Here is a 15,814-nt window from a genome sequence, read left to right as displayed (position 1 = left end):
AAATGGGACCACGTTATCTGATATATATATAGCTAGACAGCTTTATTATGGTTAGAAAATTCCTTGTGGCGCTTCCCCTAACTACCTTGTATTCCTTGCCATACCAACTTGTCTATGTCCTGGCCCCACCCTCCCATCTTTGTCTTCATTGCCTTTGTGGCTCCCATTTTCTCCTCACTAATATAAATATAGACCCCACATTGGTCTATGTTATTGGTAAGAAGTTCAACCCCATTCCTCATGCTACAATTGTTTGTTACAAAAACTCAAGTAAATGATTTATTTTTAAAAAAAATTAATTATGGGCATTATAGTAATTACCTTTTTAAAAAAAATGCTGGTTTGAGATTTTTCTTAATTTTTTCATTTTAAAGTGATAAAAATTTATTATTATAAATATAATGAATTAAAGATAATATAAATCTTTTTATTCAAAAAAAGTTAGGTACAACCTCCTTTCCCTTTGATTTAATCCCATTAATAAGATACTTTTTACCCATGCGAAATAATTGATTTAGTAAATGACAGTGGCTAGCCAATACACCCAAAAGACCGATCTGATAGGATTCAAACGCGGGATGTGGTGTACCCTGCTCTGATACCATGACAGCGATCATACTTGGGCGATTTTATTTTAGTTACTAATTATATAAAATAATACTTATAAAAAAATTATATAGATGGTAAGTAATATAAATATAATAATTTATAATGGATGACGTAGGGTATAATTGTAGAAATAGGGGGTTTTTTAGAGTTGGCCATTCATTCTTGTGGGATCCTCATAAATGAGTAGTCTTGATTTTGATTTTGTCATCAATTTTGTCTTTCTTTTTTCTTTATCAATTTTAAGCGATAAAAAATTATTATTATTATAAATATAATATAAATTTAGTATTAAAAAAAGTTAGTTACAACCTCCTTGATTGAATCTAATTATTAATATATTTTTTATCCATGTCAAATAATTGATGTAGTGAACAAAATATTATAGGGTTTAGGGTTTAGGGTGTAAAATCAAGGGGCGATTTTATTTTAGTTATATGGATGATAAGGAATATAAATGGAATAATTTATAATCGATGATGAAGGGTATAATTGTAAAAATTGGGGTTTTTTCTTGTGGGATCCACATGAATGAATAATATTTGATTTTGAGATGTGTTTGAAGAGAAGAGAAGAGAGGAGTATAAGCAATAAAAAAGCAAAATATGATTGGTGAGGAGAAAGAAGATGAGTGCAAGTTGGGTATATGGAGGGACCAAAGGAGAAGCTGGATTGATGAGGCAATGAGGCCATGTAGGCCACCCACAAAAGGGTAGTTGTCCTGAACCGTGACTACTTCAATAAGATCTCAATAACCAGATGAAGCCAAGAAGATTTGGATTTCTTTTTGGTGGCGCCGGATAGTCTTGCCATCAAAGCAATACATTTCTCCTTATCCCGACTTTCTCCAACAATTCAGAACTCTTTTCTTCTCTATCTCATTCGATGACGACGGGAGGAAGCTCATTGTCGCTCCATCGCAGTTTATTAATAAAAAAAAACTCTGATCGTGGAGAGATTCCTTCGTTTCTTTTGTTAATTCATGAACCACGATAATGTTAGTCTAATCACGGAATGGGTCCTCGTGGGACGAGTTTGGTTTTCGTAGACGGAATTCCTTGCCGAACGATCGTTTTCCGACTGTAAGCCGCCTGGTTGTCTCCTCCAGCTAGATTCTCTCATGCTGCTGATGTTGATAACCTGCGATAATCGACTTAAAACTCAAATCGGAGTAGATGTAGAGTCGGTGTCTGCGGAAGCTTATGATTCGAATCTGGGTGGGATTAGATCGTTGGTTCCGTCGGGGAGGGAGAGGCTTTAAGTTTGCGCAATCCCATTTCTGTTACGGAGGGATGGGCGGAAAGTTCGTTTGAGATGAAAAGGAGGGAAGCGTTAGTTTCAGTGCCTCCCTCCCATTTAATGGCGATTGCCATGTGAGGTTTTGCTTCTGATTCCATCTTCTTGCATTGGACGATAACAACAGCAGAGCCGCTTATGAGATCCACGGGTAGTTCCTTTCTGGTAATCGAATGAGCTGTTGCCTGTTCGTTTGGTGGAAAAGGAGGTTGGTCCTGTGGCGGCCAACAAAGGGACAAACACAACTCCCTTGTTCATTATGGTTGTCATCATGCCCGCCATTGACGAGCTTTTACGTATGTGTCTGTTCACCGAAAGCCGAATCATAGTCATTTCAACAAAAAATAACAAAGATTTAAGGAGAAAATAAATACTTTTTCGCTATCATTCAATATAATTTGCCATTTATATCCTTGCTTCTCCATTTCGTTACATTTTTCTTGAATGTAGTTATTGAAATTGGAAAAAATAAAAAAATTCTTGAAATATGGAAAGTTGAAGATTTAACCCGTCATAGACACGAACAAGTGCCGATACTTTTCCGCTCACTGCAAAACCTTAAAATTTCAAGTTGGCTAATTAATAAAAAAAAATACACACACAGAAAAGAGCGCCCAAGTTGTTGAAGATGCTGAATGCAAAAACACCACTAGTTGAGATAGAAAAATAAGGAATTGGGGGATCTTTTGACTTGAATGCTTATCACGATCTTATTCCCCAAGAACTTAAAAATGATTTGGGGCGTTTTGGACCAGTCAAGTGTTATCATGATTGAAGCAAAAGGATTTCGTAACACTTGCATGCAAGACAAAAATCGGAAGGACGCCCCCCTAGCACTTGATACCACGTACGTATTAAACAACAAGTCGCGATGTGGTGAGGATTTTGATACGTAAAAATTAAACCTAACCTGTAAAGGTGTGTGTATTTCTTATCTAATTAATGTAATCAAATCAGTTAATAGAAGATACCTGAAGAAGCTACATTAACATAAGATAAACATTATATGATGGGTAGACCGGACTAAAAGAGCTTCATCTAAACAGAACCCGATTCCTCAACCAGACTTAGAGCCGACTTTTCTTCACAGGCCCCATTTTCTTAGTCTTACCTCTTAAAACGTGCTTCTGAATCTTACCTGTAGCTGTTTTAGGCAAAGGTCCAAAAACTACAGATTTGGGCACCCAGAACGCTGGCATCTTTTCACGACAGAACTTGGTAATATCTTGGGCCAGCTTGTTTTCATCAGGAGCATCGACATTACCCTTCAAAGTGATAAAGGCACAGGGTGACTCCCCCCACTGCTCGTCTGGCCGAGCCACCACTGACACCTCCAGCACCGCAGGATGCGTGTAGAGTAAACTCTCGATTTCCAAACTGCTGATATTCTCGCCGCCTGAAATAATAATATCCTTGGCTCGGTCCTTGATCTCAATATACCCATCTGAGTGCTTCACTCCGATGTCCCCAGAATGGTACCAGCCGTTTGCAAATGCCTCTTCGTTTGCTTTGGGGTTCTTCAAGTAGCCTTTCATGACACAATTCCCCCGCATGACAACTTCTCCCAATGTGGTCCCATCACAAGGGACGGAAGCCATGCTCTTAGGATCTACAACATCAAGGCCTTCAAGGCCAATGTAACGAACGCCTTGACGTGCATTAAGCCGAGCCTGAGTTTCAGGAGGCAGGGAGTCCCATTCAGGCTTCCAGGCACAAACTGTTGAAGGGCCATAAGTCTCAGAGAGGCCATACGTGTGAGTGACACGAAAGCCACGTTCAGACATAGCATGCAGGACAGAAGGGGGAGGGGCAGCTCCCGCTGTCATCACATGGACAACACGGGGGAGGGGGAGTATGGTTTCTTCAGGGTGAGCATTGACTAAGGTGTTGAGCACAACAGGAGCGGCACAAAAGTGGGTCACTCCGAGGTGAGCTATAGCTGAATAGATGGCTTTAGCTGTAACCTGTGGCAAGGAAGGAAGAAGCATAACGTCAGAAGATAGAATACAAATACTAGGCTCATGTGATCAAGAGAAAACATCATGGCTTCAAAGTATCCCCACAGAATAGAAACTGGAAAATAAGAAGAAAAAATAAAAAAAATAGAGATATTTGAACAAATTTTCCTTTATTTTCAGGTACAAGATATGCTAGAAATGAGTTGATTAGCCAGAGATATTCTAGTTATTCTAATTATCATATAAATGATCTTCCTTGGTTTTTCTTTTTGCTGCTTAACAAAACTAGATATAGGATACCTGACGCAGGCAAATATTTGTCCCACAAAGAGCAGCAAGACTCCAAGTATAACACCAACCATTGCAGTGAAACATAGGGAGGGTCCATAGGTACACAGCTCCTTCGTTCATTCCCCATATGAGAGCACCACTAAGGGACATGAGATATGCTCCTCGATGATGGAGTACAACCCCCTTTGGGCTAGATGTTGTCCCTGAGGTGTAACCCAAAGCAATACTCTGCCACTCATCCTTTGGTGCAGCCCAAACAAATTCAGGGTCACCAGATTCAAGAAACCTCTCATATTCAATTGCTCCTTTATCTATAGCATACTGAAGTGTCCTCGGGTTGCAGCTTTCATCACCAATGACAATCAGAAGTGGATGTTTGAAATTGCTCTGGTGTTTGTCAGTGATGATCTTGAAAGCTTCTTCTGCTAAGGAGAATAACTCTTGGTCCACCATAACAACTGCTGCTGAAGAATGGAATAGAAGAAAAGCTACAGTTGGGGCATTTAAACGAATATTGACACAGTTCACAACAGCCCCGGCCATGGGAACTCCAAAATGAGCCTCATATGTAGCAGGAATATTTGGGGCAATTACAGCAACCTGAAAGTATAAATAAAATGCAACATAAATAACCTCTTGCCATGAATTTAAGTCAATTGTTAAAAAAAAAAAAAAAAAAAAAAGTAATCAAGTGAGAAGCAAAGAACAAAATTCATTTTTCATATTCATGCTTTCCTAAAACTACACCTCACAATATAAGCAAAAAACAAAAAGAAGTCACATTAGACCCGAGAATGCAAGCACCTAAAATTATGAGCTGACAATGGGTACAATGAAAACATTTATCACCTTCTGATATAAGTTCCCATCTGCACTTCTCAAGCTTCAGACGTCAACTTTTTAAAAAATAGCAGCTTCTAACATCCAAACATGTCCATATAATCCTTAACATACTTATACAGGGAAATTTTCAATTAACATCAGCATACTGTCAGGTCAAGTGAAATAGAAACAATTTGATAAATAACAAGAACTTAATTTCATAAACCAGTATGGAGAAAAAGCTAAGAGAAGTCTTGATGCACGAGTTAAGGTGCATTTATTGCAGACTTTCAAATATCTAATATTTCCACGTACATCCTTACATAGTTAAAACAGTTAGAACCCCTTAGCAAGCAGAAAAAAGAGGAATCAAAGAGTAAACAAATCTTCAGATTACCGAACTTGGTCGAGACATCTCCGATAAAACACTTAAGCTAGCCTTATAATGTCCTAAAACCCCAAGATAAGAAAGATGACCAGCTCTACAACTCAATGCTACTGGTGCAAATCATGCATCAAACAATAACATTTCAAAATCTATGAACCACAGGAAGCATTGATTTATTTTGCAAACTTAAAGCTTGATAACTTTTATTTGTACCCAACTTTTACCTCCATCATCGCTTGGTCACAACAGTCTAGGTATTCAACCTCTCTTAATACAGAGAAAACTCCTCTACTATGACAAAATGTTAACAACTATGCATTACATGATCATAATCAATAAGCCGGGAAGAGTCATCAATATTTGGTACGCATTATCCAATAACTAAATTCTCATCATAGGAATTCTTTTCTTCTAAGCTCCACACATTTTGTTTTTGCTCATACCTAACTTGGATCGGGAGACATGGGCTGAGGCTTAGTAGTCTCATGGAAGGTCTTTTAGTATTAGGTCTGAGGTTTGAGCCTCACCAAGCTGGGATGTTGGAGTATAAATCCATTGTAACAGAATGACCAAATAAAATTCTGACTTTGATTGCACTCACCCAAAGAAAGAGGAAAAACAGAATAGGAATGTGTAACACCACTAATCTTCAAACAGCACAGTTAGTAACAACCTCTATGCATACACAGAGCTGTCACAACATTGTGATCCATTCCGTGCTAATTATGCACTCCAAGGTCATAATGCTCTTGTAGAAGACAGAGATGTACCTAACGGTTATTTCTCTATGCGCCAGTCTGTATCTCATATCTTCCATAAAGAAACCTAGAGTGATGATGAAAATATGCCTAGATTTCCTCTTCTCAGGCCTGGCACTAAAAGGGTTGCTCAAGCAGATTTATGGAAATTGCAGCCGTCTGAGCAATGTTAGAGTTCATGCCTAAACATAATCTTGAATCCAAGCTCAACTTAAAATCAAGTTTGGCATCAAGTTTGGCTTATCCTTCTATTAAATCTTCCATATAATCCTACAAGCAAATTAGGTAGTGTTGCAACAAGGCTCATAGTCAAGCACCTGAAACAGTCCACACATGAACTAATATAGAAAATTAAACAGAAAAAGACAATAGAGAAATTTATTAGCCCTCACCTTCTAAAAATAAAATGAAATGATTTTATGGCAGTCAAAGTCATAAGGATCACTGAGAAAACATAGCTTCCTCTGATTAAGAAGATCTCAGCATGCATATCAATGGGAAAGGCCTTGCACCAAATACTGCCAATAGTCATATGCTATACAAATGATAAAAATAAAATAAAAAAAACTTAATAATGCAACAAAGAATGAGAATAAGGGAAGCAATGTGTTAAACTCGACCTGATTGTTTCCCCTATTAGGCCAATGGATCAGGTTTAATACATAGATACATAAATACATAAATAGGTGGAAGAAGATATAGTACAAGTATAGTTCAAAATTAGCACATAAACACATAAGTCAATAATTAAGATTATGTTTAGGGTTTAGGCTTTTTAAAAATGACAAAATAAAATTACCAACAAACTTGGCTGTTACGTTAAAAATGTGAGAGACGTTCAAAGTAGCTTTTCCATTAAAGAGCTAGCAGCTGGGTTTCACAATATACCATGCAGTCCCGTAACTCCAGAAAAAGAAAGCATTGTAAATGACAGATTACCTACTTGAATAAAGTCCAGTCAGGTCTCCACGTCCTGAGTGGCTGGATCGCCTCAGTAAGGTGCGGTTCTACCAATCACCGGCACAAGTGTTCCAGGTGTTTAGATATGTGGGCCAACCGGCATCTTACAACCCAGTAGCAGTTTGGGGGTTCCAAAGAAGGATGGGCCATACGACCCAAATAAAGTAAATCACAGATGCAGCCTAATTGGTAAGCAAACAAAAAAAGGCAACTGAGAACCTGAACATGGAAAGACAACCGATTCACCAACACAGAAAACAAGCTAAGTCGGAGCCGAGCTGAGCCAGGCTTATTCGAACTTGACTGATTTTTTAGGCGAGACGCTGCAGTGAGCTCAGCTCCGCTCTTCGAGCGAAAGCCCAAAAGACTCGAAGCGCACAAGCATGGGACCAGCTAAGCCGAGTCAAACAAGCTGGCTCAGCTCGTTAATAACTCCGGGTGCTTTCTACACCCAACACCAAGAGGCCAAAGCCCAAAGGACCCCGCAGTATTTTTCAGGCAAAAAAAGTAAAAATAAATTAAAAAACGTAGGAGAAGCGTGAACACTAGTAGTAGTACAGGAAAGAGCTCTCCAGAGTCTTTTCGACTCTAGAGTCCAGCCTCTGCAACGAGACCAATCAAAATTAATGGTCGAGCAACAGCGGAAAAGTATTCCAGCAAGAGGAATATCCACTGGTTCCTAATTATAAATCTTTCCATATGAAGAAGGAAGAAGTACATCGTCTTAGACAGATTCGAACAAAATCCAGAAACCAGCCCTCCAGATAAAATAGAAAAACCTCGCACTTCAAATTCAATACCTTCACAAGCATAACCTTCCCAAGATTTCAACTCAAACACCAGAATAGAGTAGCCACAATATCTTTTCATATTGAAGGAGTATTCAAACATCGACATCATATCCATCAGGAACATAAAGTAACTAGCGAGAGAAAAATAACAAGAAGCAAAAAGCAAAAACCGAATAACTTCAAAGTTTTAGCGTCAATAAATCGAAGAACAAGATTACCGTCTTTCCAGCACCAACGGAGTGTCTCGAAAGAGCAGATGCCAGTCGGCGGCATCTCTGGTAAGTCTGCAACCAGGTGAATTGATGAGAGCCGTGGATAAGCGATTTGCGATTCGGATGTATCAACGCCGCCCGCTCGAGGAACCAGAGAGGAGTCAACGCCGTGTAATTGGCAGCGTTCTTTGGAAGATCGTCGATATCACCTTCGACCGCCATTGAAAGAAGCAATGGAACAAGAAGTTCACTCCCGATTGTCGACTCTCGTCAAGGTATTAATAGCGTAGATTTGCATATAGCTCGTGTAGCCCGAAACGGAAATTTGGCACCTACTGGTGCAATCTTACAATCGTTACAGCTAATTTCCCTTATTAGTCGTACATCCGGGTCCATGGTCTGACTTTTCCGGCACTGTGGCACTCGACGGGTGGGCACGGGCCGCACAGCAAATAGGTATTCTTAGAAGATTTTATAGAATATCAATATATAAATAAATAAATAATAATAAATATTTTTATTTAATGATTAAATATAAAAAATGTACTTAAGCTAGGTCAATATAATAGATAATACACTTTATGAGATATATATATATATATATATATATATATATATACTTAACCAAATGGAACACCAATACGTCTTACCCATAATTTATGTGGCTCCACGTAAGCAACCCAATTTGTCCATGGATAAAGATAAATTTATTATTTATTTATAATCTCAATTAAATATAATATCTTGGAATTCTTTCTTCAAGAATTTGTACAATAAATATTACTTTTGAATTTTATTTATTTTTCTTTTAATTTTAGATAGTCCACTTCAACATAAGGTTAACTATTTATTTGTTTGTTTGATTTATAAAAGTTGAATTTATGAAAAAGAGAAACATTTCATTGACTTATTATAATCAAAGTAGATAAACTTCTATTTATAATAGATAAAGGTAGTAGAGTTCAATTACAATACAACTAATCATTGTCCTAATTACATCTAAACTCTAACACTTAAAAGATAAATTTTAACATAATAAAATGACTCGATATAGATAAAAGACAAACATAAATCAAACTAGAACTTTTCTAGCACGTGACCTTAAGATAAAGATGTATTTATGAGTCCTTTTTTATATTCCAACTAATGTGATAAGGATGTTAGCTCATGGTAATCATTGTGGGTCATACTTCTTATGTGTTTGAGCTTATCTTGTTGACCTTCTTTGGTTGTGTGACTCATCTTATAATACTCTTACATATGTGGGTCTTCCTTGGTCGTGTGGGCTTGGGTAGGGGTAGCTTCGTACCGAGCCAGCTCGAGTTTGGCTCGGTTCGATTTGTTATATCTCGAGCTCGAGCCAAGGTCGAGATCAAAATTCGGCTCGTTTAGATTAACGAGCTGAGCTCGAGCAGAGCCAGGTTCGCCTTGTAAGTCAACTCGTTAATTTAACGAGTGGTGATTCGGGAATCGGGGGGATTTAGAATTTTTTTGGGAAAGAGAGTCCCGTCTCTTCCATTTAGTCTTGCCGCTTGCGAAACCCATACTTCTCTGCCATTTCCATGCCGTTTCAGCATGATTTTCTCACGGAAATCGCTATTCGTCAACAGGTATTCATGGGAAATGGGGGATTTTGGTATACATATCCCTCGTTCTTCTTCTCCTTCTTTGATTCCTCAATCTCTGTCAAATACTTCGATTTTTTTCCTCTAACAAATGTTTCTTGAAAATATGTCTCCAAAGAAAAATATTTATAGTTTTTCTTGGGATATAAATTTCCAACCAAGGACACTAATGGGGCCTTAGGATTTCTTTCCAAAAAACTAAATATAATCATTTAAATAAAGTATTTGTGAATATGATTAAAAATCCAAAAAAAGTTGTTAATTTTAAATAAAAAATAACAATTATATTTCTTGAAAATAAAACAGATTAGTTTATGCTTAGAAGTATTATTAAAAAAAAAAAAATTTACCTAACGATGAAATATAAATAAAAATAAAAATATTATTTTTAATAAAAGTGGGGTTAACTTTTTTTTTTTTATATTTCTTGCTATAAATGAAAACAAAACAGAATAGTTTATGCTTATAAGTATTATTATAAAAAAATTAAATTTTACCTAATAATGAAATTAAAATATTATTTTTAATAAAAGTGGGGTTTGCTTATTCTTTTTTTACCACAATGAAGGGGTTAGCCTCCCTCCGATCATATGATGAGGGTGAGACTAACCCATTGCTAAAACATAGTCTACCACCCTTTGATTACCTTTTGATAAGTAACGAAAAACCAAACATTTAATCCAAGATGATAACATATTACATTTGGGTAATATTGAATAGTGAACATTTGGTCCATTCATCATATACCATGGCAATGTCGTGTCATTGCACACGGTCGACTTCATTTGGAGGAAAACACCAACGTGATAAACTTGCTGCCTTCTCGTCTTGATAAGCTTCAATGAAAGAAACATATTCATCTTAATTTAATCACGGAAAACATGCCAAACACATAGGCCAACATCAAAATTCAATTACTTGAGTCATCAAAATTTTTAAAAATTTCCAACTTCCCCCCTCCTACAACTTATGTAGACAAGGGGACGTGACCTTCTTTTTATTTTTTTTATTTAATTAATCTAAAATTTTAATCACGGGTTTACCCTCGAATTTAACCCATGGATCTTGTAGATTAATAATTTTGAACCAGTCATGTAATTAATAAATTTTATTCAACCATGGATCTTGCAGATTGGTGTAGGTAACTTCAAAATCCAAATGCGATCTATTTCTATGCAGATTGAATCGAGCGCGGTTAGATCGAATATATTGTGAATTAATGATTTTTATACTTTTTTATGGTTTAAATATAATTGTCATAAATTTCATGAAATAACAAAAGTTTTATTTTACCTTTTTATTTGACGAAATAGATTATTTATCGAATTTAAGTAAAATATAAAAAAATTATCAATACATTTTTAATATCCTAATTTTTTTAATTAAAAAATTTATTTATCTCCTCCATTAAATACTCAAATACTTAAATATAGTTCTTAAATGAATGAAAATTGGTAAGATTTTTGAACTATATGTTAAAAGTTATTAATTAAAAAGTAGACAAAAAATATTTTTAATCAATTAATAAAAAAATATTGGATATGAAACTATTTAAATTTTTTAGCTGTTTTAATTAAATTATATTTAAGTATTTCATTATTAAATAATATTCGGTGCGTTCCCTCTACGGCCTCAATCAGTGCTACGACAAAGCGATAAAAGACAAATGACTAGCATAGGCGGGGCCCACATCACATTCCGGACCCACAAATTTTCGGCTGGATTCGACCACGAAAAGTAGAAATTTTTTTGCTACCAGATGAGAGCCGCCGCAGGTAGGTGGCGACTGGCGGACGTGCGCCTGCCTTTGCTGAAGCAATCTCGGACCGGGCGGCCTTCGTATTTTAAGTAAAACAAGCATAAGCAAGGAAAAAAACGTAGAGGGAGCATAACGTGTATTTTACTTTTATACTGTCGATAGTAACTGAAGAGTTTAAAACGATCCCTTGTCACTCTCTCTCCTCTTCATTCCGCATCCATTTTTTTTCTTCAGTGGTTCCCTTCAATTCCATGGTGAGATTGGACCGACTTGTCCTTCCACGGTCACACTCAACGTGGATCACTGCTTTTGTTGAATGTTGACTTTATTCAGGATACCGACTTCGCTGCTTTACGCTCTTTACTTGGAGTGCTTTGTTGGCCGGCCTGACACAGGCACTTTTATTTCTGTTTGAGTGTTTCTTTTGGAGCTATCTTTTGATTGTTTGAGTACTGGAGTGGAGCTATCTTTTGATTGTCGAGTATTGGAGTGGGTGGCAATTAGGGGGAGTTTTCGGCATGGAAGGCAGCGTTCAAGGAATACTTGTTGGTTCGGAGATTCATGGGTTTTATGCGATGGAAGGTGAAGACAGTGTTCCTACTGTGAATTTTGTTTCTGATTTTTTTGTGTGTGTCTTGTTTCTTTTGCTGCTGATTGTTTACTGCAGTGACTCCCCTTTGGGGATGGGGACTCGTTTTTCTTCCCTTTCGGCAAATTTGGAACTGTTTACGCAAGTGACTCTGCTTGAGCTGTTGTTGTTGGTGTCTTGAGCCTGGTTCTACTGATTCGTTGTTTCATTTCTTCTTGTAGCAGAGTTAAATTGCCTGAATAACTTAAATTGACTTCATGGTGTCTTTTTCCTTTCCTCTTTCTCAGTTTGATTGCTCCTTCTTATGTCTGCGACTTCTTTTGTTTACAATTTTGTCGTGGACTTCGTTTACTGAAACAACAAATTGAGTCATCTGTTCCCTTAGAAGTTTGACTCCAAATTTAGCTGGAAGTCAGATACCAAGGAGGTGTATTCCTTGCTGTCCAGTTTAGGACGGAAAACAAGTTTCTTTTTGTTTTATTTGCCTCAGAATGCTATATCGTAGTTTAGAAGAAAAAACCCCTCTCAATATGCACTACGGGAGTGCTCTCACTTTTCACTCTGCCTAGTCAATTGGCTTGTTTCTTCATGCTGAATCTTCAAAACAAACAACTTTAGGGGAACCATAATGAAAAGCATGCTGTTTCTTGCATCTATTGTGGGCTCATTTCAACTTCCCGCTAAGAAACATCTTGATTATGAAAAATGGGCAAAGTATGTTGTTTCAGCTGTACAGGCAGTATGTTACACTACAGCCAGAAATTTATGTGCATGTTCGCCCATAGTTGACATATCTGCCAAAAGAATCTGGAAAAATCAGTTTCATCAGACTCCGAAAGGAATGTTGAATCCACTTAAAAAAAAGGGATCGATGAATGCACAAATCAAATTTCAAATTTTAATAAACATATAAAGTGGTTTTATGGAATGATAGTGAGCATGTTTTGCTCTGTCATGGCAGATTTGGATATTGCAAAGATAAAGGAGGAGGCTGGTGCGAGGTGGCTCCGCCCAAATGAGATTCATGCGATATTGTATAACAATCACTATTTTAACATCAATGTCAAGCCAGTGGACTTGCCAAAGGGTAATATATCTGCTTTTTGTTTCTCAGAATTTTCTTCTTTTATAGACAGAACCCGTGAGCTTTCTCTTACCTTCTTTTATAAAGCTGTTTTAATTGCATCACTTTGTACTCTCTCTCCTTCTCTCCCTCTCTCTCTCTCTCTGTTTTTTGAACGGCGAGAAAAGAGAAATCCGTTGAAGAAACTCTAGATGGAGCAAAGAGTAGATGAAATGAAAAGTGACAGCACTAAGCAAAACGTGAACAAGAAGCGAGGGGGGGTCAAAGGGGAAGGACAATCCCACAGTGAGGTGCTACCTGGAGACCCTTCATTAAATAAAGCGTCAGCTATCCTGTTGGCACTTCCTGGGGTGTGCTGCCAATTGCATTTCTTTGTACTCTTAGAGTTAGCTTCTTTAAATTTGTCATTGCATTTGTGAAAAACTGATTTTTTTTGTGTTTACCTTTTCTTTTTATTTGAAATAAAAGCTGTATTACATTTTTGAAATCTAGCTGAGACTGCAGCCTGCAGTGCCAGGGAAATCTTGAGCAAGGTGAACCCTCAAGAGTTATGAATGAGTCTAATTGAGTGTAATTGGTGTCTCTCATTTTTTTGCCACTATTCCCCTTCGTCTGATGTTTTTTCCATCTCTAACTGATTCTCCTTGCCTCTCTCTTCCCCTTGCTCTGTCATGGAGAATTATTAGCTTTTCTCTGAAAGTAATTTCTTCCTTTTTTGAGTGCTTTGGCCTCTATTTTGTGTTAATACTCATGGTCACCCTAAGTCGCCTTTCCTTTACTTTGAGGTCTGATTTGCTTCCTATTTTTTCTTGAAAAGTCCACTTTCTTTTGATCAAGAATAAAGAGTCTTAGTATAATAAGGAAACTAATGAATTTGATTTTGATGTAAACTTTTGAAGGTAGAATTCCACAAAACTAGGAGTGGGATCTATCTAAACACTAGAGGTAGTGTTTTCTTCACCATTCTAAATGAAATATCAAAAGATATAGTACTTTCTTGGGTGGAAATCTCTTTGCAACTATCGGAAATTCTTTTGCTGAAAAAATTATTGTGGCTTTGAGTTGTAGCATTAGGAGACTCTAGAATTTGCTTTGATGCTATGTTGAAATTCTAGAGCCCTTAGTGAAGAGAGTTGTTGATGGGTAGGGGTAGGGGTGGCATCGAACCGAGCCGGTTCGCGAGTGGCTCGAGCTCGGCTCGGTTCTGGCTCTGTTCGATTCGGTATCCAGATCAAGCTCGTTTAAGTTAATGAGCTGAGCTCAACTGAACCATGGTTTGGTTCGAAAGCTCGTGAACCGGCTTGTTAACTTAACGAGGGCCCGAGAGGTGGGAGTGGGAGAGTTCGAGACTTAACTCTTCGTCTTTCGTTCCCCCTCCCCGACGCTTCTGCCATCATTGTCACTGTCGCCCGACACCCTCGTCGCCGTCTCCCCGTAGCCGCTGCCGTCGTTTGCTTTGCTCAACCACCATCGCTGGCGCCGACAACGAACTTGGAGGAGAGCTCCTGGTTGGAGCCATCAAAGAAGACATTCTCCTGGAGATAGCAACAGTAGACGAGGCAGATGTGTCATCAGAGGGGTAGGAGCCGAGTCTGCCGGCTTCCTTGAGCTCTTTCTTATCATCAAGCTTCACTTGCGTCTTGCTTGGCTTTTGCCGGAACATCTTCTTTCCCTCTCAGGAAAGATGGAATGGCAGAGAATAAGCATATGTTTCGGCCACTAAGAGTTACAAGTGAGACTATGTGATCCATTGATGTCAACAAATTCATTCCCTGCTTTTTAGAAGGAAAAAAAAAAAGAGAAGAAAAACAATCTTCCCCTTCTTCTCAAAGCTGGTCAACATTTTACGAATTGGCAATTGTTACATTAAAAAATCAGGATTACAGGGATTATGAAAAGTCTGCATGATGCTGGATGCAGCTGCAATTTGTAGCTCTTCTTATTGTTTTAGGTACTCTCTTAATGCTAACTCCACTCAAGTTTTTCAGAAGAGCAAATTGGTAGCGTTTTAGAACTGCTACTGTATGAATCCATGATCCGAAGAAAAAACGAAAATGGGCATGTGATTAAGTCATCCAAAACCATTTTTCTTAAACTTTTTCTTTGTCTCAATGATCTGGTTTTCCAGTCCCTGAATTAGAACGATCTGATTGAGTACAAATGGACAAAACTAGTGTTGCTTTTCAAAGGAATGTTTTTGTGTTTGATTATTGAATAAAGTTTATGCATAATTATGCAACTTTTATGAATAATTTTATGCATAGTGTATAGATAATTTTATGCAAGGTTAATATACAAAGATTATGCCCAATTTTAAGTAGAGATCATACCCAATTTTATGTAAAATGTATGCATAATTTTATATACAATTTATTTGACATGTATTTTATGCAAAGTTTTAAATGTAGGTAGGAGCTCGAACTCGGCTTGAGCTTGGTCTTGAATTCGAACTCGGTTAAAATTATTGGGCTCGAGCTCGATTACAATTTTAGGCTTGAGGCTAGGCTCAGCTCAGCTCGAGCTCGAGTTCGAAATATTTCAATCAAGCCCGGCTCGAACATAGGGAGGTTCGGGCTTGGCTCGATTTGATGCCATCCCTAGGTAGGGTGTAAACGGTATATGGACGAAACAAAATAAGGTTATTTTGTATACCGTTTCCATTATCAATCCGGTAT

The 15,814-nt window shown here is 37.6% G+C and overlaps 2 protein-coding genes across 5 annotated transcripts in view; one reads left to right on the top strand and one right to left on the bottom strand.

Annotated features, from left to right (window-relative positions):
- Positions 1–2,818: 2,818 nt before the first annotated feature.
- Positions 2,819–8,320, bottom strand: LOC137955437 (acetate--CoA ligase CCL3). Of its 3 annotated transcripts, none has more exons than XM_068802375.1 (3): positions 8,089–8,320; positions 4,161–4,751; positions 2,819–3,866 (listed from the first exon to the last, which is right to left on the bottom strand). In XM_068802375.1, exons 1-3 carry the CDS (start codon positions 8,302–8,304, stop codon positions 2,970–2,972), a joined length of 1,704 nt encoding a protein of 567 aa, XP_068658476.1. In that variant the 5' UTR covers positions 8,305–8,320; the 3' UTR covers positions 2,819–2,969. The 3 variants fall into 3 exon arrangements, with proteins under 3 accessions (XP_068658476.1, XP_068658477.1, XP_068658478.1); XM_068802376.1 differs by lacking the exon at positions 8,089–8,320 and adding an exon at positions 6,512–6,616; XM_068802377.1 differs by lacking the exon at positions 8,089–8,320 and adding an exon at positions 5,001–5,059.
- A 3,384-nt stretch (positions 8,321–11,704) lies between these two features.
- The window catches only part of LOC137956364 (calmodulin-binding transcription activator 5-like), a 32,588-nt gene continuing 28,478 nt past the window's right edge, over positions 11,705–15,814 (top strand). For both annotated transcript variants that reach the window (XR_011113239.1, XM_068803833.1), the window contains exons 1-2: positions 11,705–12,048; positions 13,017–13,142. Coding sequence is in view for 1 of the 2 variants with exons in the window: in XM_068803833.1 (XP_068659934.1) it covers positions 11,985–12,048; positions 13,017–13,142 (190 nt within the window). In the remaining variant the exon portion in view is untranslated. The remainder of the gene's footprint in view (positions 12,049–13,016; positions 13,143–15,814) is intronic.

The sequence above is a fragment of the Aristolochia californica genome, unplaced genomic scaffold (genome assembly GCF_029961685.1).
Source record: "Aristolochia californica isolate CCGP_79_NKW_82.1479 unplaced genomic scaffold, dmAriCali1.0.hap1 SCAF_2, whole genome shotgun sequence".
NCBI lineage: Eukaryota > Viridiplantae > Streptophyta > Magnoliopsida > Piperales > Aristolochiaceae > Aristolochia > Aristolochia californica.
This window is presented reverse-complemented; position numbering and strand designations above follow the sequence as displayed.

Bases quoted from the DNA above. Each gene is read 5' to 3' on its own strand.
- LOC137955437 (XM_068802375.1), bottom strand. From the start codon at position 8,304: ATGGCGGTCGAAGGTGATATCGACGATCTTCCAAAGAACGCTGCCAAT. The intron at 4,752-8,088 runs GTAATCTTGTTC...TTATACTTTCAG, and splicing joins CCGTTGGTGCTGGAAAGACG to GTTGCTGTAATTGCCCCAAA. The intron at 3,867-4,160 runs GTATCCTATATC...TCCTTGCCACAG, and splicing joins CAAATATTTGCCTGCGTCAG to GTTACAGCTAAAGCCATCTA.